Source organism: Typha angustifolia, chromosome 6 (assembly GCF_048772165.1).
Source record: "Typha angustifolia cultivar Huaian chromosome 6, ASM4877216v1, whole genome shotgun sequence".
Lineage (NCBI taxonomy): Eukaryota > Viridiplantae > Streptophyta > Magnoliopsida > Poales > Typhaceae > Typha > Typha angustifolia.
This window is the reverse complement of record NC_133244.1, coordinates 7,538,587-7,557,326: the sequence shown is the minus strand read 5'-3', so window position 1 is coordinate 7,557,326 and position 18,740 is coordinate 7,538,587. Positions and strand designations below refer to the sequence as shown.

At 37.4% G+C, this 18,740-nt stretch overlaps 4 protein-coding genes across 6 annotated transcripts; all 4 read right to left on the bottom strand.

The window, feature by feature from the left end:
* Positions 1-164: 164 nt before the first annotated feature.
* Positions 165-5,529, bottom strand: LOC140760864 (metal tolerance protein 5-like). 2 transcript variants are annotated; one of them, XM_073097922.1, is made up of 7 exons: positions 5,382-5,529; positions 5,123-5,313; positions 2,633-2,742; positions 2,278-2,523; positions 1,416-1,496; positions 997-1,230; positions 165-653 (listed from the first exon to the last, which is right to left on the bottom strand). In XM_073097922.1, exons 2-7 carry the CDS (start codon positions 5,277-5,279, stop codon positions 303-305), a joined length of 1,179 nt encoding a protein of 392 aa, XP_072954023.1. In that variant the 5' UTR covers positions 5,280-5,313; positions 5,382-5,529; the 3' UTR covers positions 165-302. The 2 variants fall into 2 exon arrangements, with proteins under 2 accessions (XP_072954023.1, XP_072954022.1); XM_073097921.1 differs by having other exon boundaries at positions 5,123-5,461.
* Positions 5,530-9,306: 3,777 nt separating this feature from the next.
* LOC140761035 (serine/threonine-protein kinase AFC1-like) lies at positions 9,307-13,278 on the bottom strand. Of its 2 annotated transcripts, XM_073098202.1 has the most exons (12): positions 12,888-13,278; positions 12,374-12,545; positions 11,817-11,843; positions 11,508-11,661; positions 11,375-11,423; positions 11,166-11,280; positions 10,842-10,933; positions 10,538-10,694; positions 10,365-10,429; positions 10,074-10,171; positions 9,809-9,917; positions 9,307-9,648 (listed from the first exon to the last, which is right to left on the bottom strand). In XM_073098202.1, exons 1-12 carry the CDS (start codon positions 12,993-12,995, stop codon positions 9,490-9,492), a joined length of 1,305 nt encoding a protein of 434 aa, XP_072954303.1. In that variant the 5' UTR covers positions 12,996-13,278; the 3' UTR covers positions 9,307-9,489. The 2 variants fall into 2 exon arrangements, with proteins under 2 accessions (XP_072954303.1, XP_072954304.1); XM_073098203.1 differs by lacking the exon at positions 12,374-12,545 and having other exon boundaries at positions 12,888-12,994.
* Positions 13,279-13,723: 445 nt separating this feature from the next.
* On the bottom strand, positions 13,724-14,403 carry LOC140761036 (histone H2B.4-like). The gene has a single exon (XM_073098205.1). It carries the CDS (start codon positions 14,355-14,357, stop codon positions 13,881-13,883), a length of 477 nt encoding a protein of 158 aa, XP_072954306.1. The 5' UTR covers positions 14,358-14,403; the 3' UTR covers positions 13,724-13,880.
* A 529-nt stretch (positions 14,404-14,932) lies between these two features.
* On the bottom strand, positions 14,933-18,551 carry LOC140761776 (probable monofunctional riboflavin biosynthesis protein RIBA 3, chloroplastic). Its single transcript, XM_073099247.1, has 7 exons — positions 18,391-18,551; positions 17,987-18,305; positions 17,052-17,273; positions 16,630-16,955; positions 16,393-16,522; positions 15,554-15,850; positions 14,933-15,392 (listed from the first exon to the last, which is right to left on the bottom strand). The coding sequence occupies exons 1-7, from the start codon at positions 18,444-18,446 to the stop codon at positions 15,132-15,134; spliced, it is 1,611 nt and encodes a 536-aa protein (XP_072955348.1). The 5' UTR covers positions 18,447-18,551; the 3' UTR covers positions 14,933-15,131.
* Positions 18,552-18,740: the final 189 nt, after the last annotated feature.

The window sequence follows — 18,740 nt, the reverse complement described above, 5'->3', positions numbered from 1 at the left end:
TTCCTCTCATTTTAGTCGTGTATATATATATATATATATATATATATATATGCGAAGATGAAGATGTACTGTTTTATGTCGTATTCACAACTACGTGCATATATATTATAAAGGCAGAAGAAATGTATTTAGCGATCGTAGCTTTCAGGTTAACGGAACTGTGGTTTTAGAAGCAATGGAAGACCTTCTCCATCAGGGTGAACTCATATTACTCATTTGTACCATCTGCTTGTCCTGAGATTGAAATCCTAAGTAACTAATCACCGACATTTACTGCCACAACGAGAATGCAGTCTACTGGGTTAAGTGTCATGGGCTTGGGCATGCTCTGGCCGGTGGGTGAACTCATAGTCAAGGTGGACGAAGGCTCGCTCAATTTCAGGCAACTGCTCGAGCTTCTCTTGCAAGGCCTCCCCGATATCGTGCGCCTCTCTTAGGGGCATCTCCGATGGCAAGACGATATCGACTTCGACAAAATAATGCGAACCGAATGTGTATGCCCTCACCGTATCGATATGCCTTATAGCCTTGTGGTGGTTCCAGCAAAGGTATGTCAGCTTCTGTAGAAACTCCGGTGTCGCCGATCTGCCTACCAAGGAGTTTACATTCTCCAGCACTGTCATCGACCACGTTCTGATCGTGTACAACGCCAACTGCAATGACAGAAATCAGTTGATATTGTTATTAGTGCTTAAGACCAACTCCTGAGCTATCTTCCATCCAGCTTATCATTAAATATATCTAGAATATGCAGCACAAATTGTTCATTCGTTAATGAGAATCAAAAGTCTAAGAAAGCCTTACTCAAACATGCTACTACCCTACTATTTAGATCAAAATTATCCTACATTTTCAAAAAATCAAACTAACTCTTCTCAAGAAAATTAAAGAAAAGTCTCATTTATAGTGAAGGGTAATAGTTATTGGTGAATGGGCTCACACGTTGATAGTATATATTATATAACACAAGAGAAGATGAAGAGAGCTTCTACTTACAATAATAGCTCCAACAGGGTCAATCCACCCTTCAACATAGTTGGCGAGAAGTGCAGCCACGAGGCCAATAACATTGGTGATGACATCAAAGAAGTGGTCTTGTGCATAAGCCTTAACGATTTCGTTAGTGAATGAACGACAGTATACGACCAGCATGAGCTTCACCAATGTAACTGATAGCATGATGTCTACCACCCACCTTTCTTGTTCCTTTGTCAAGCTGAATTGATCTTCCTACAATATTTATTTTTTCAATAAGGATTAACCAACCATGCCTTTTAGATAAACCATATTTAGGAAGGAAAAAACCACAGCCAATAGTAAACTATAAACAGTAAAGGAGCCCACTGAATAAAACGGAAAGACTCATCCGACCAGTCATTATGTAATTTGCAAGAGATATAAAAACAGCTACTTACATTAGATATCAGCGAGCGCATTGACTCAAGGATTATCTGGAGACCAAGGGTCGCCATAACAGATGCAAAAACAAGGATACCCTGAAAACATATTTGAATGGAGTGAAGTTGTAAGGAAATCAAGAAAGGAGAAGAAGAACTAACAACTTGTCTGTGGCAGGAGCAAATTTTCAAAACAAAGCAACCATCAACTATAAATAATGAGATTTTGATGAGAACATAGATCAAAATTAAGCTAATCTAAGTTATAGGTATCTAACCTTTATGGTAATTCCAGTATTACTATTGGTGATTTGAGCATCAGTTAGAACTAACTAAATTGGTCCATACAACTCCAACTCTATCCAGTGAATTCATTTTGGTGAAAGAAACAGTCTCACCATAGTTATATTAATTCACTCATCTTATCTATAATTGTCCAATCTTCAACATGCATAAGACTGCTCAATCAAGCAGCTCTAAGATTGATTAACCAGTTCCAGGTCAGAAAGAATAGTTTCTCTCTAGAACCGTATGCAGAATGGTCATCATCATCTCATGTTAAACTAACCAGTGCAGAACAGTAGAATATGATCAAGCAACATACTTAAAAGTGAAAAGTCATGCTGCATAAGCATAAACCTTGTGCTTAGTTAGAAAGAAGTAATGGTTAGTATAAACTCTGAGTCATTCATACTAGTGAAACTATGCAAGAAAAAGAAGTAGCAGTAAGTACGTGACACAAACAAATTAGTTCCAGTTTATAACAACCAAATAGATCTCAATTAAATCCAAATTCAAGAAAAAAAAAACATCTCTATTCCTATGGGACTTGTTAGTAATGAATAGTGTTCTATGCATAAATTAACACATTGAAACTTACTAATGGTTGCATCCGCCTTTTTCCAATAGGATACTGGTAGGGATTTTGTGTTTGCATGGAGAAGGCAGTAAACCACAAGATAAAACCTGACAACAAATCAAGGAGAGAATCCAATGTAGATGCAATGATGGCCAATGAACCACTCCTTACTGAAGCATAGACTTTTGCCGCAAACAGAACCATATTTGCAATATTGGATAACCGGATGGCTAGTGTCTCACTTTTAGCGATCCTTTCACGCTCTTCCTGCAAGTGAAAAAAATAATAAATATTCAAAAAATACTTGAATGTAAACTTCTTCTTTTGCAAATAACAAGCTGTTTTAGACAAGAATAAAAAAGGTATACATTATCACCTTTGATAATCCAGGAAGAAAACCGCGGTCAGTCAGGGTATCCATCTCATTAAAATGCTCCAGCATTTCCACCTGCTGCTGATAATACTCAGCAACAACATCTCCAGTACCTATGGCCATCAAAAGAAAATGTTAGAGAATATAAAATACCTTACTCTTAGCATCAGAAAATTAAATTGACCTATCTTGAAGAGTTTCATTGCAAGCTCCTTAGACAACAAAAAAAAGGAGAAGATAACAGTTGATTCCCTAAAGGTGTCCTTTTTCTTCATATGGAAGCAAGTCCATGAAAATTGTTTGTCACTTTATATGGTTCAGAGATAATTCCCTATTGTTAAAAAAGAGATGCAATATTCTCCGATGAGGACATAATTTTATCCTATGAAAGCAGTAAAGAAGGACAAGAAGATCAGGATTTTACCTTCAATCTCTAAGCTATACTCAATGCTTGCTAACTAGCTTACAAATTATTATATAGATCGAAGAGATCACAAATTTTTGTACAATCTTAGATATGGAGAATATAAAACTTTAGCTTAAAAAATCAATGATTTGTTAGGACTTCTTCATATGCAGGTCTATGTTTTCTTTTAGAGTTGCAAAGCCAATTTGCAAACAAGGCTCTCATAAGAAACCTCATTCACCACAAGTAACCGAATTGCGGTCAAATCATTCTGTTTACCGAGCTTCACTCTGTAATCCTATGTTTTACCTAAATCTTGTTGTGGCAGGAGATAACAACTAGGGCTGTAATCGAGCCAAGCTTGATTGAGTCTGATTAAGCTCAAATTGAAACTAATTTTGAGCCTATAGTTGTGATCAAGCTTGAATTTAAAATCATTTCAATTTGAGTCAATTTTAAGCTAATTTTAATCTTGAGCATGAATGAGCTGATAAATAAGCAATTTTAAGCCTTCATTAATTCAAACCTAATTTTGAGCCTAACCAATTAGGCTTGAATCAAGTTTGAAATAATGTCTAATTCAAAAATATAAACTAATAGAAATATCCATGTATTTAGAAAAGATACAATAGAATCAAAATTCGGAACTAAACTTTATAAAATTAGAGCACATAACAATCCACTTAATAAATTTTATAATATAAATAATATAGAAAGTATTACTCATATTATATATATATATATATATATATATATATTATAATTATTTCAAGCCTTATCGAGTAGGCTCATGATCAAGCTTGGCTTGAAATTATTTTCGAGCTTACTTTGAAGATCAAGCTTGGCTCAACTCATTTTTGAGCCGAGCTCGAGCCGGCTTGATTATTTTGACAGCCCTAAGCACAACTCTTAACTTGTGATAAGTCAATTCTTCGTTTTATCAAACCTCTCAATAACAGCTCACAAATTTCATGATAATCTAGATGCTCGTCAAGCTTTAATTCTAGTTGATTGGTGCTTCAGCAAGATGGAGTCAATCTCAAACAATCTGATCAGTATGATTTTATGAAGTGATTCAAGACAAAAGTGGTCCACTTTATAGAGCCCTATAAAAATTGCTGTTGCATCATCCTGTTAATACTTATACCAAAGCATCACCGTTCCTCTATCTTCAAACTTCTATCATAAATGATATGAAATCATCAATCATGTAAACAAGGAAAGTAAAGTCATCTTGGTTCTGTCAAGTTGGACTCATCTCTTTATAATACTAATACTAAATTTGTCTAAAACTTGGTTTCAGCATAGCACTCTACCAATGATCGTGCTTAACTAAATATTGGACGCACAAAACTAGGTGGTGAAAGAAGTACCCAACTTTTACCAAGCTTCCAACTAATGTAACCTGCAACTTGTTTTTGAATTTAAGTAAAACAGATAAATTTGTCACAAAAAAAAAATGTAGATTGACCGAACCGAGGAACTTTGCTGGACATTTGGAGAAAGAGAAAGCTCCACCTATTAATTATGATGCAATATATGCGCCCCCTGTATCATAGTCTACTGACATAAAAACTCCTGCACCACTTGACCAATGACTGCATCTTCTCAAGGCATTGATATATATTAAATCGACGACAAAATAAATCTTTGAACTGTTGAATTAAAATGGAGAGTCAAACCACAACCAAACAAGAACCTAACATGCATATTGATATTGAGATCTACTTAAAAAAATTAACCTTTGAATTGTCTTCACATTATTTTATTATTCGGTGAGAAATTAAACAAACCACAATTGTGAGTCAACAGATAGTTTTAAGTATATCGTCATATCTTACCCCTTCAAATTAAAAAGCATATCATCGGAGAAGAACCAACCTCCAAAGAGGAAACAAAACTTATTCCACCAACTAAATTTATCTCAAAACCTATTATATTCCCCCTTCTGGAAACTATCCAAAAGAAGAAGAAATCTTTCATCAGATCTAACAAGCGTCAGTAGAAAGTGAATATAGAATTGGCGGAAAGAAACTATACTCAATAATATCCAAACGTATTAACAAAAGAAAGGACGAGAGCAATACCTAATACACCGAGGCAATCTTGGAAGCCGCGAGGAGGCGTATCCTGGTGTTCCACTCGCCGGTATCCATCAAAGTTGAGCCGCCACGAACGCTCCCTCTCTCCGGACTCCGCCAGAAGTAGCTCCACCCCCTCACCAGAGTTCGCCGGATCCACCATCTCCTCCGACCACACCACCGCTCAGTCCAAAACCCTAGGGGATCGATTTTGATAAACCCAAAGGGCGCAGAGATCAGAGTAAAGAGTCTGTTGCTCTCTTACCTCCTCTTCTCCTTCTTTGAAGGGCCTGCGGCGCGATTAAAGAAGGAGCGGGGCAAAGGATCTGATCGGCGAGTAATTGGGTGGATCGCGCAGTGGTCTCATTTGTCGTTGGAGCCCGGTGAGAGATTCGGTGGGGACTGGAAGAGTTAGTTAGGGATCGGCTGTTTGCCTCGTTGCACAGTTGTTGCTGCAATGTTCGAATTACCTGCCACGTGGAGCGTGGACGGATTGTCCTGAAGATTGGGATTTGATGCAAGCCAACACCGTACGGGTTGATTCATTCTTAGATATGCGTCAATATAATATTCACACATATCCGACAGTTTTGATACCACCTTCTCAAATTCTCCAAACCTATATATATATATATACCATTCATAATACTAAATATTGATTGGATCCAACGATGCACTTAAACCCGCCCCACGTTAATGGGCATGTAATAAATCAATGCTCCGAAGTAACCAAACATAATGCATCCTCTCGCATGAGAAATATACATTCACCTCTTACTTAGTATATTGCACCATTTTAGTTCTACTATATAATTTTCCTTTGTTTGTCTCAACCGCTAACACAAATAACTAGCCAACTCTCATAACGATGGTAGGTATATTTGATACGACAAAAGTTTAAGGATTAACTCAAATCTCAAGTAATTATTTAATAGTTTAATAGCTTAATTTAGTTAATAACTCAGCTAACAATATAATGATTAAAAACGATATGTTTTAGTGACGGTCGGTGAGATTTAAGTGCTTCTATATATGTAGAAAGAGTTAACTCTTTATTCATGTTATATCTAGTCTTTGAGCTTTTAAATAATAAATAATAAATAAACCGATTGCACAAATAGTTAAACTTCTTTTCTCATCAACAGAGAGATTGGAATTCTAAGTTAGGCAGAAATTCTCTAAGATTATCTAATCTAATTATTTAGAGAAGCTAGGTATGTTGGGTAGATGATAGCCCCACGAGCTCCAAACTTATCACGCCACTGGATGCCAATCCATATTTGACTTTTCTAATGAGCGGACAAACTGTCTTATTCCTAGTTGAGAAACGTTATACTAATCGTCAATCATCTCAACTAATATTTTGTGTGAGAAGGAAGATGTGAAAACGAAATATGGAACCAATAATTAGGGGGGTTAATCAAGCAGAGCTTAGCTTGATCAAAGCCTAATTCTAGTCGAACTTAAATTTGTGATCTAACTTAAATTAAAATTAAGCAAATTTTGAGCTTGAATTGAGTTTGAGCTCTAAATGAGCCAGCAATCAATAAGCAATATTAAACCTTAATTAAATTCAAACATATTATAAGTCTGAGCAAGATCGAATTAAATCAAGCTTAAAATAAAATATAATTCAACTATAAACATATAGATGATTACAGAAAAAATAAACTAACAAAAAATCCTCAAAATCCATAATTAAACTCTACAAGTACTTAATAATTCATTCAAGTAAAATTTAAAATATAACAAAATTAGTTTGAGTTCTATCAAACTTATTTTAGAATTATTTTGGAATTTATTTTAAACTCGACTAAACTTATTTTCGAACTGTGATTATTACTGATCAAGAGTTATCGAGAAAATCTGAAGCCGATTATTAAGGAAAGCCGTAGCCATAACAACGTATGATATGCTTTATTCTTGTCGGAAGCACCGGCATCAGCATCAGCATCTGCATCTGCCATTGGCCACTTTTTCCACAAGCACGAAGGAAGGAAATGGCACGGGAAAATTGCGACGAGGAATCCAATCACATTCCAATGTTATCTTTTATTGTCTTCCTTTTGATATTAAGTTATGTAGATTCTTTTTACTACTATCATGTCAAATAAAAGCATATGAAAATAATTTCACTGTCGTGCTGCCAGATAAAAGCACATGAAAGGAACACTTAACATGAATATGTGAATCATTTCCTGGTGGTATTTGAAAGAAAAATAAACAATTACATGTAATTCCTCATTTATATGTCATAATATGTTGAGCCTCTTAATTGTATAAAACCATCGAACTATAAAAAATACATCTTCCATTATAAATCCATTAGAAATTAAGGGTAATCTTCAAATTGCTTAATGTAGGAAAGGAAGAAGTCACTCCGGAATCACTGATATATTCATCAACCAAATAAGAAATTGATCTCTGCTACATGCATTCAGACAATTACGAATCGCCTCACTCATTCGATTCATCCTGATTCAATCCCATTCAAACATCCATACAGCCCAAATGGTAGCAATACTTTTGTTGAACATGATTTAATAGCCAGGAGGCCCATATCCAAGCAAGATATCTATTTAGATCCAACAAGCTAAACACAATTTGAGCAAATTATACTGTATCACATCACTGGCAGAATAATAAACAACATGACCATTGAATACGAGAGGGTTTGGAGTACACGATGCTTTTGCTTACAACTGAAATAAAAATAAATGGGGTGACTAGAAAGTTTCCTCAATTTCTTCATTTATTATAGGCAAAAGATAGATTTGAGGTGTATAAGAGCAAAATTCCTTCAAATTGAAAGCAACAGATACAGTACTTATTTATTGTTTCTTGTCCTAATAAGAGTACAAATGCAACTCTAAATCATTAGTAGAAGACTACTGCCCGCAAAAGCATAAGCTCAGATTGCAACAGAAGCCAAATCTAAGGTTCAAGATAAACAATTGTACTCAGAATATTTTGCACATATAACATAAAGTAGTTTATGTTCCATTATAAACATAACAACAATGATGAAAGAGGTAAATTTTCATTAAAAAGAAAAGGACAATGATAAGTGACTTTCTTAGTTCAAAACCATCCTTTTCTTTTATTATTTTTGTCATATGCTGATTCGAAGCACATTTCTTTTTTCACCGCCCAGAAAATAGGCAGTAGAAACCTTGGGAGTTATTGGAAAATGTCTATCGACTAAACTCCCCCATGGAGTTACCAAAAGGTTTGGATGCATAACCGCCATCCAACTTAGATGTTCTAAAATCAGAACATGAAACCACACAAACTAAAAAGCTAGAAAGAACATCAATTGATCAATATAAGACAAGCTATCAGCGCAACCACCAGGTTGTCCTGCAACAGATTCATCAAAAACCAAAACTGGAGATATTATAGCATCCTTTACTTGCTCACTACTTTATTTGGATAGATATGCAACAGTTGCAACAAGAAAGATGCTACAATTGTTTCACACAAGAAACAATTGTCTATCTAAGAAGAAAAACAGAAAATTATCATTAAAATTACTGACTTGAAGGAAAACTTATAAGGAAGACAAATATCATTAGTATTACTTAGTATTGAATAAATTCATATGTGATAGAAACTATAATCCGCTACTTTATAACGGAAGTTAGTTTTTATGACTTCATGAGAACCATTTGAATCACAGTATTCCTGTCCTACATAACATTGGGAAGAAGGTTCCTAGGATTTAATTTGCAGCCCAAGCTTGTAGACAGGACACACTTAGGTGCAGCAGCCTCTATCACAAAGAAAATAAGTTTTGAAATAATGCATATATGAACAATCCGACCGACCCAATCAAGTTAATAAGCTTTCAAAACCAAAACAATACAAAAAAAAGCGCCAAGAAACTCAAAATATCGAGAAATAGTACCTTAGTGTATACGTTGAATTCTGGTGACCCACCAAGATGATACATTCCCTATACCTGGCAGCACTGAATCATGATGTCATTCACAATTGCAGCAGACCATCCAGGCTAATGTACTTAAAAGCAGCTTTGACACTGTCCCTCATCCAGAGTTGCTAGAATCAGATCAAACTTCTGCAAAACTACTGCTCTTACAGTCAGTTCACAAAGTTAGCAAGTGATAAGCTATATAAGTTGAATCTACATGCAATATTCAATTTAAAAAGTGACACAGATGAACTTGTAACCAGAAAACCAATTTCTACTGATTCCAATCAGATAAATTCATTGCAAAGGAACTGTTTATGTACAGCAGTAATCTTACACAACATCAAGCAGTTGTATTCATTTATCAATTTAACAGCATCCTCCCCTTCTCAAGGTTCTTAAGAGAATGAATAGAAAGAGGAAAAAATTACAACAAAGCCCCTTAATTCAAGTAACCACATCTTCTGTGATCTCTGGTAAAGAAGGGGTGTCGAAGAGCTTCTCGTGCTTTAAGACGTTGATTGGGATCATAACGGAGAAGCCCTTGAAGAAGATCAATTAGATCCCCAGCAGAATGATCAACATGCTGCATTACCAGGTTCTGCAACAAAGCCGAATTTCATAACTATTCACTATATAATGAAGTGGCTCTATCCAAACTGAAAGATATAAAATACTAAAGACAAGGGATGAGTAAAGTTTCAACCCAGTCAAAAAGGGCAAGAAAGAAGTCAATGAACAGAAGGACAACACATAATTACCTGGAGGCGAGGTAATTTCCAAACAGCTCTCATGCTTTCCCTTGAACTTGCCCCTTCTGGCCAATCCAATCGCAGGCCACCTCGCCTGAAATATTTCTCAGCACGTCGGCTGCCAAAACCAATGCATGAGAGCAAGAAATGCATCCAAATTCAAAACAAACAAAAATAAGTTAATGCCCACTATTTTAAACAGGCCGTAATCATGTGATATTCCATCTGCATCATGTGATGAAACAAACAATTAACAGAATGTACAAGTTCTTACTCAGCTTTTATGACCATGTGTTGGGGAAGTGGACCCAAAACCTTCTCCATCATAGCTAGATGCTCCAAATTTTCATGGGTTTGAAATAATGCCTCACCCTAATTTTTACATTAAAAACCATATATAAACATATTAAGAGAAGCTTAATAAGATAATTTCACAGAACTGTGCCAACTACTGCCTTCCATCATAATGCTATAGATAAAAAAGTTTTCACTATATTCAACGAGGACGCACCAGTACTAAAGAGAATACCTAGAATAATCAAGCAACCAGTGAAGATCAACTTACCGAACAGAGCTCAACAAGAATGCAACCCACACTCCACAAATCACAAGGATAATTCCACCCAAGTCCTAGAAAGAGATGATGGAAAAAAATAAAACAACGATCCTTATGGTTCTTGTAAAGCAAGTATATCTCAAAGCTCAAACCAATTAGAATAGACAAAAATGTTTACTTACCAAGAATGACTTCTGGTGCACGATAATGGCGAGTTGATACCACATAACTATGATCCTGGTGCTCAAATGTTGTGCTCCCAAAGTCTATAAGCTTAATAGCACTAGACTTTGGAAGATTCTTGAAAAATGATCCATCCTTAACTGATCTTGACAAGAACTTCATGATTAACCAAAAAAAGCACAAGTTTAGCAAATGGCACAAGAAATATTCTGTAGAGCATGGGAACAGTATACGGTCATGAAGTAGTCAATTTACTAGTCTCTACTTGAAAGCAAACAAAACATTAGTAGGCAAGACCTGTACCTTGTAATCAGGGACCCTAATATAGTCAGAAGATACAAGAAGAATGTTCTCAGGCTTCAGATCAGTGTGGATTAGACGCAAATCATGCATGACTGCAATAAACCAACACTATGTAAGAACCATTTTATACTAGGGCGTGCTGACTAGCATATCTTCTCCCAAACCATATATATGGTCCACGATCATTGATCCATAATCAAGAAAATTGATCAAAATGAAAACAACAAATGTTTGTCGCATAAAAAGACAAATATTTAGTGCCAACAGAGTTTCAAGTATTGAATAGTAAAAGTACAAGGGACAAGAAAAGGTTAAACCACACACATGCGACAGACTCCAAAATCTGTCTGCCAAGTTCCCGGACCAGGTCAATGGGAAAGGAGCGGTAACTATTCTTTCTCAGGAAGTCATACAAACTTGGTCCAAGTTTCTCAAATACCTGTTAGAACCATCAAATCCAGTTCAGTCTCTAGCCAAAGGGCCGAATTAAAGTATCACTTACAAATTCAACTTATAAATGCATATATACTTACAATACATATATGATTACGATAGTCAAACCAATTCCGAATTTGCACACAACTGCAGCAATAGAACCACTTGTACATATCCATCTTAAAACCCTAAAATAATGAGTACAAGATGAGCTGAAGAGAGATGGCTTACCGAATCCCCGTGATGTCATTCTTTGCAAGTTTCTGGAGCACATCAATTTCGATCATTGCGGCTTCGCGATACTTCTGAAGTGAACGCACAATTTTGATAGCAACTGCTTCTTTACTTTCCAAGTCCCAACATTCCAAAACTTGTCCAAATGTTCCTGCAGCATATGTTATACATAGTATAATAGGAGTACAAGTAAATAGTATCACAAGATGTAGAGATAACATTTTCTCCAGAGTTTCCAGCGCACCCGCGAGATGGAAACCAAAAGACAGAACAGATAAAGAAAGGTGTAAGTATTACTACACTAACCTTCACCCATCTTGCTGAGTATCCTATCTGCAGAAATGAATAAAACAAGATATCAGTAGGAAGGCGAAGTTCATACAAGTAAAATGTAAAATTACAGAGTAAAAGAGCATATTACCCCGAAATTATATATGACAACAATTAATTTTGCGACAACTCTTAACAAATTTCTGATTACAGAACAAACTGATTGTTAAGCAGTTAATCTCACTTAATCCAGCTAGACCAAAAGAAAATGCTAATGATTAATGTATTCCACCAATTTAAAAAGGAAAGAGAAACGTATACTTCTAATAAGCCATGATTTGCAAAACCAACTAAATCTGAAAACAAAATGTGATGCAACTATACCACCTGGACTACTCATTGCAAACCATTCAATACCATTACTTGACAAAGCTTAAGTAGCTTAAGATGGGTTAACAATTAAAAACAGATCATGCCACCCAGAGAAGATACAATTGGAAATTTATTATGAACAAAAGAAAAATGAAATAATAGAAAACAAAGAAGGTCAGTTGGATAAAGAACAGGTAAGATTCAAGGAAAGTGGAAAATACATCTAGATGATAGATTCTCTCCGATTGCAAAAACATAGTGACCATCCTTGTCGTCTGCTCTCCATGGAGGAGATGCATTTCGAGGGGCTCCTGTGTAGTAGACAGTGGGCAAAAAATGGTTTGCAATGGTTCCATTCACAACTTCCTGACCACAGTACAGCACCGGAAGGGCCTACACAAAGCCATCACCCAACTTTCGTCAGCATAAGCTTGCAACCAATTTGCCAAGTATTACAAAATCACTCTTTAGCATCAACGTCCCAAAAACGCCTCTTTTTACATTGTTTAGCAGAAAATTTACATTTTTTTGACAGATCCCTATGTCCTAACCGGATAGCACCAATCTCTAACGAAAAATAACAATCTTCCATCTCAACATCAAAAAAGGAAGAAAATTCGGTTCAGCCATGCAAATTAGGGCATCTCAGATACATAACGACATTAAAAAGAACGAAATTGCATCATAAAAGACAGATCGAAAGGGGAAATAAGCTCAAGAGAAAGAGAAGACGACCTTGGGAGGTGGCAAAGGAGGGGGCACATCCCAAGTAAGCCTGGCCCTCTTCCGGGGTCGCTTGTCTACCGTCGGATGCGGATACTCCGCGATCCACTGTGTCTCCATCTTCAAAATCAAAACCCTAACAACTCCATTCGCGGATCGGGATCGGGATCGAGAGAGAGGTTTGAATTCTTCTACGGACAAAAAAGGGCAAAAGGAGGGTAGGCAACCCTCGTCGTCCCCGAGCTCTCGATAACCTAGTGCGTTTCCCACCTCGAAGCCAACTATAGTTAATCCGACCGCTCTGAGCACCGATGGAGACTCTTAACCACAGTTGGTGTGAAACACGTTTCCCCCCTCGGGAGCCGAACTCGTTTCCCTCCTCTTCTTTTTCGTTGGATATTCTGGTCGTATCAAACGAGCCTTTCCATTTCCGTTTCCGTTATGACGGAACGGATGTGGGATGGGATGGGATGGGATGGGATGATGGGAGCGAAGATCCGGAGATGGCATAGCGAGATGGACCACCGAATAAATGATCTATTGATTAAAGGCGGTGGTTCGCAGAACGAGGCAATCAAAATAGGATTTTTACGGATTTAGTTAATTCGTGACACTTCCATACAACCGCTTAAATATCAAACTATGATATTCTTTAACAAAAACTTTAAAATTGTTAAACGACTTATTTTGTTACCAAAATAAACGAAGGGTTCATATGAAAATAAGCAATGGTTACAATTTTTTAAAACTAGTTGAGGAACGGAGGCGGCCTGAAATTTTGTTTTTAGTTTTTGATTCAAGAGTAAGAGCGCCAATAGTAAATTGTGTAGCTTTGGGTTGGATTTGAATTCAAGATTCAAAATCATCATCTGAGTTGATAAATTCCAAGAATCTAAGGCAGGGGAAAACGAAATTTCATCGCCAAAGGCAAGATCTTTCGTTTAGGTTGTATACTACATCAACTTAATTTCACATGAAATACATAACCCTAAGATTTCGATCGGCCTACGAGCTGGTGAACTTGGTGACGGCCTTGGTGCCCTCGGAGACGGCGTGCTTGGCGAGCTCTCCCGGGAGGACGAGCCTGACCGATGTCTGGATCTCGCGGGAGGTGACGGTCGGCTTCTTGTTGTAGCGGGCGAGGCGGGAGGACTCCTGCGCGAGCTTCTCGAAGATGTCGTTGATGAAGGAGTTCATGATCCCCATGGCCTTGCTGCTGATCCCGATGTCCGGGTGGACTTGCTTCAGAACCTTGAAGATGTAGATCTTGTACGTCTCCACGCTCTTCTTCGCCTTCTTCTTTTTCATCTTAGATCCCTTCTTCTCGTCTCCTTCCTTGGAAGGGAGACGCTTCTCCGCCCTCGGCTTCTTCTCCGCCGCGGGGGCCTTCTCGGCGACGGTCTTCTTCTCCTTCTCCTCCGCCGGCTTCTCCTTCTCTGCCGGCTTCTTCTCCGCGGGCTTCTTCTCTGCCTTTGGCGCCATCGGAATTCGGAATTCGAGAGACGAGGGAATCGATTGCTTGTGTATGAACTATGAAGAGGGGGAAGCCTTCGGTTTAGTACTTATGAGGAGAAACAGTAGTCTGTGATTGGTTAACAACTTGGAAAGTGGATTGATGAGTTGGCAAGAACTAGGGACGTCCGATTCTGAAACGTGGCAGATTTATGATTGGTTGTAAAGTGAGGCACGGATCGCTGAGCTGACACTAATTAAAAAAAGAACCGTGAATCCTATACCAAATCGGAATTTTCTTATTCTTATTTCACATGAAGCCAATGGAATTTAAATTTCAAAGAACTCCCTGTTATTGGAACAAATTTGAATGATTATGACGATGATATAATAATTAACTTTAGAAAAGTTTATTCGATGTTTAACTCAAAGTAATAATTCAACAGTATAAATATTTAAAATCTAGATTAAACAACTTAAAATATTAGTTAAACTTTTTTTTATAAAAAACTCACAATTCTGACAGTGATGCAAAAATTAAAATTGTTGATATCTCAATAAAAGCTTTTAAAAAAATATCTAATTAACATTTCTAACCACAAGCATGCGCACACAAACACAGAGAATATTTATTATCTGTATATCGAATAAACACATAGAAATTTGGTGTATCCGATTTCAAACTAAGCCTTCTTTCTTATGTACATCTTGATCAATTTAAATCATCTGAGGTTTTTCTTCTTTTTTTTTTTCTCTGTAAGAATGAAAATAAAAGGTCGAAAGAGGCATGCAATGTTCAAAATGTTAATGTTCCTCTTCTGATGAAGTAGTTGCAGCATTTACATCTTGAGTGATAAATCCAGGGAAGCTTCCCCGAAGATCTGAACCGTAAACGTGTCCCATCTTGGTTCTTTTCGTCTCAAGGTACTTCTTATTTTCTTCTGTTATAGGGGATATAACAGGAACTCTTCCTACCACAGCAAGACCATATCCCTTGAGTCCAATAAACTTGGCAGGGTTGTTCGTCATCAGGCGCATTGTCCGCACACCGATGTCTCTTAGTATCTGAGAGCACACCAAGATAACATGATTAAGATACACAGTTCACTAAAGAAAGGATGATGAAAAAATATGTTCATAATTAGTTTGATGCTACATGCAATGTGGTTATGTTCAAATTGCTCTCAGTATCAGGATGGTAGTTCAAGAATATTATGGAGGTGTACCTGAGCTCCAATTCCATACTCGCGAGCATCAACAGACAATCCAAGTTCCAGATTTGCTTCGACAGTGTCGTGCCCTTGGTCCTGCAAATTGTATGCACGAAGCTTTTGGCCTAATCCAATGCCTCTTCCTTCATGACCTCGAAGGTAGACTAGAACTCCTCTACCAGCCTTCTCGATCAGTTGCAATGCAAGATCTAGTTGATTGCCGCAATCGCACCGAGCAGAGCCAAGGATATCACCAGTTAGGCATTCAGAATGTACTCTTACAAGGACATCTTGTCCATCTCCAACATCACCCTGCAAACATAGAGGAGTTGTCGCTCTTATATGTTTCCTTCTAAAAGATAAACAGAAGCCAACTGACATAGAAGTTAAAAGGTTGTAATCCTATTAACATAGAAGAAGCTTCTTACTAGCTGAGAAAGGCAAATTACAAGAAAAGGAAAGAAAGAAATGTCTGTGATTGCAAGTTATATTATCTTCCAGCCTTCCTGATTTGAGAAAATAGCATATGCGCGATGTGTTGCAAGCAAAACGTCGATAAGTTTCTCTTCAGGGGTCATGAGAGCTAAAATTGGCTGGAAAGAAGAAAATGTGGAGGGTGTTATATGCTCTTTCACTTATATTCTAACAAAGAACAGATTGACTCCTCCAAAGCACAACACCATTCTCACATCAGGATCTCAGGAAATAGATATTCAGCCCATCTCACATATGCAAGACATGAAATTTAACAGAGAAAAAACCTCTTCCTCATGTTGATAAAACATGGACTCCTGAACATAATAACATGCAAGAAATTAAGAAGATGCAGATCACCGGAAAGAACTCTTTCATACCTTGACAACAGCAATGTGCTCCGTTCCATCTAACTTGGATTGATAACAGTAAGCTTGGAAAAGGCCCCATTTAGTCGGCAAACGGGAGACGGCAATTTTTTCCACCAATTTCTCCCGCTTCCTTTTATACCTGAAGTTCAAGAATCAAAGCATAATGGAGAGTTTGATAGCGATAAAGGATCGTAAAGAATCTGCAATAGAGCAGATAGAAGCCTCATCACCTTAACACATACTGACCGGATCAAATCAGCAATTGAGATTATTGGTAAATTATTTTCGACAGCCATCTTCTTTATTGCAGGCAACCGTGCCATTGAACCATCTTGCGGGTCAACAACTGTTGATAGAACTGACACAGGATGCAGTCCAGCAAGTGCAACCAGATCCACTGATGCCTCAGTATGACCAGCTCTCTTAAGAACACCTCCATTTCGATACCTAAGAGGAAATACATGGCCTGGTCTTCTAAGGTCTCCAGGCTTAGAGTCTGGGGAAGCTAGAGTAAGGATAGTTTTTGCCCTATCCGCAGCTGACACTCCAGTTGATATTCCCACTTTGGCATCCTAGATAGACGAAGAATAGATTAATGAATAGCTCGGTGATGCTTGCTAGAATTTCTTAAATGGATCAAAAAGTGAGTTTGTAAACACAATTTTTACCACTGTTACTGTCGACGCTGGAGCTGAAAGGTCTTCAATTTCAGTGATTGGAGACATCATGGGAATCATCAACCTCCCCAGGTCTTCCTCTTTCATGCCTACAGAGACAATCCCTGAACCATGTCTAATCATGAAGGCAATAGCTTGAGTATTTGCTAGAGTTGCTGCCATAACAAGATCCCCTTCATGGTCACCATTTTCATCATCTACAGCAATTACAAACTAGAGAAGAATGAATCATTAAACAACGATTTTACTCACTGAAAATGTGATATTTAGTTAGGAACATAATCTAAAAATGACGTTACTCACTCATTTTTAAACAACATATAGTATAATGCTTCCTCTGGCTTTTGGTTAGCAGAGTAACAGCGTCCTATAATGAAGAAAAAAAACTCCTAAATCAAAGGTTCCCTTTCTTGTTTGGAACTACATCTAAATGGCTTTCTGGGTGGGGGGTTATTTTATGGTTTTCATAGACTTAAACCATTTGTAAGGGATATTGATGTAAGGCTGACAGCAGAGTAGCAGAGACTATAGAAACCTATCAGTTTTCTGAGACTTATTATCCTTAAGTTGTTCTTGGCTACCCCTTGTTCTCCTGAGAAGGCCTGGATGATCAAAGGTCTCCACTTAACCAAAATATTCAAGAGAGAGAAATATCATGTAAACTTATAAAGATGAGCCTGATTTAAGATCCCAGAAATATACAATCAACATGCATTAGACTAAAAATATTACTGAAGCTCCTCCAGCCCTTATACCTAAATCAAACTATACAACTAGGCAAGCAAAGTAACTATGTTATACAATAATCAGTAAACTATTGGCAATAGATATTCTCATGGAAAGTGTAGGTTTTACCAATAAAATTATACAATCGGTAAAATTTGAAACATGCATAAGAGACGGCAGATGGTTTTATAAATTCTCACCTTTCCCTCGCGTAAAGCAGTGATGGCCTCGTCAATTGAGGAAAATCCTTCTGAAGGGCAGTCTGGGTCACCCTCTGCGTCACTGACAAAAAAATCTGATATTTCCTGCGTAATTTCAGCGCTTACTGTCTCAAAGGAAATGCCTGACCCACCGAAATGTCCAAAATGAGAGCCATTATCCTTTCCCTTCGGTGGATCTTCTTGCAAATAATCTGGACCACCAAGTGCATCTCCCCTTGCATAACATTTTAGTTTTAGGCATCCCCTTCTAATTACTCCAAATCCGCAGCTGTAGGATCCACCAAGGCGTTGCTGACAGCTGATGCGAGTTCCAAATTGAAGCACTAATTATGAGAAAAGATAGGAGGCAAAAATATTGCATGAGAAAATAGGAATTTTTGTACCTTGAACTGATGATAGGACGAGGCGACAGGGGGGAAAGAAGCAGCAGGCAATCCATTCACAGAGAGACCACAGCAAAATACGTAATTTCTCAGCAAGACATTATATACCTTTATCACTTTCAGCATCACCTCTCCTTTCAAACTCTCATTTAGACTAGTCTGCTCTTTGTGGATAATATACATCAAAGAGGTAGGAGAAAGCTGACCACATAATCTCTCTCTCTCTCTCTCTCGTTTTTTCTTTTAACAAAAGCCGAAACCGACTACTAGTTAAGAAGAAAAGTAGCAACAAATCTTCCAACTAACGTAACACCAAAATACTAACAAGAAAGTATTATAGACATCACTTT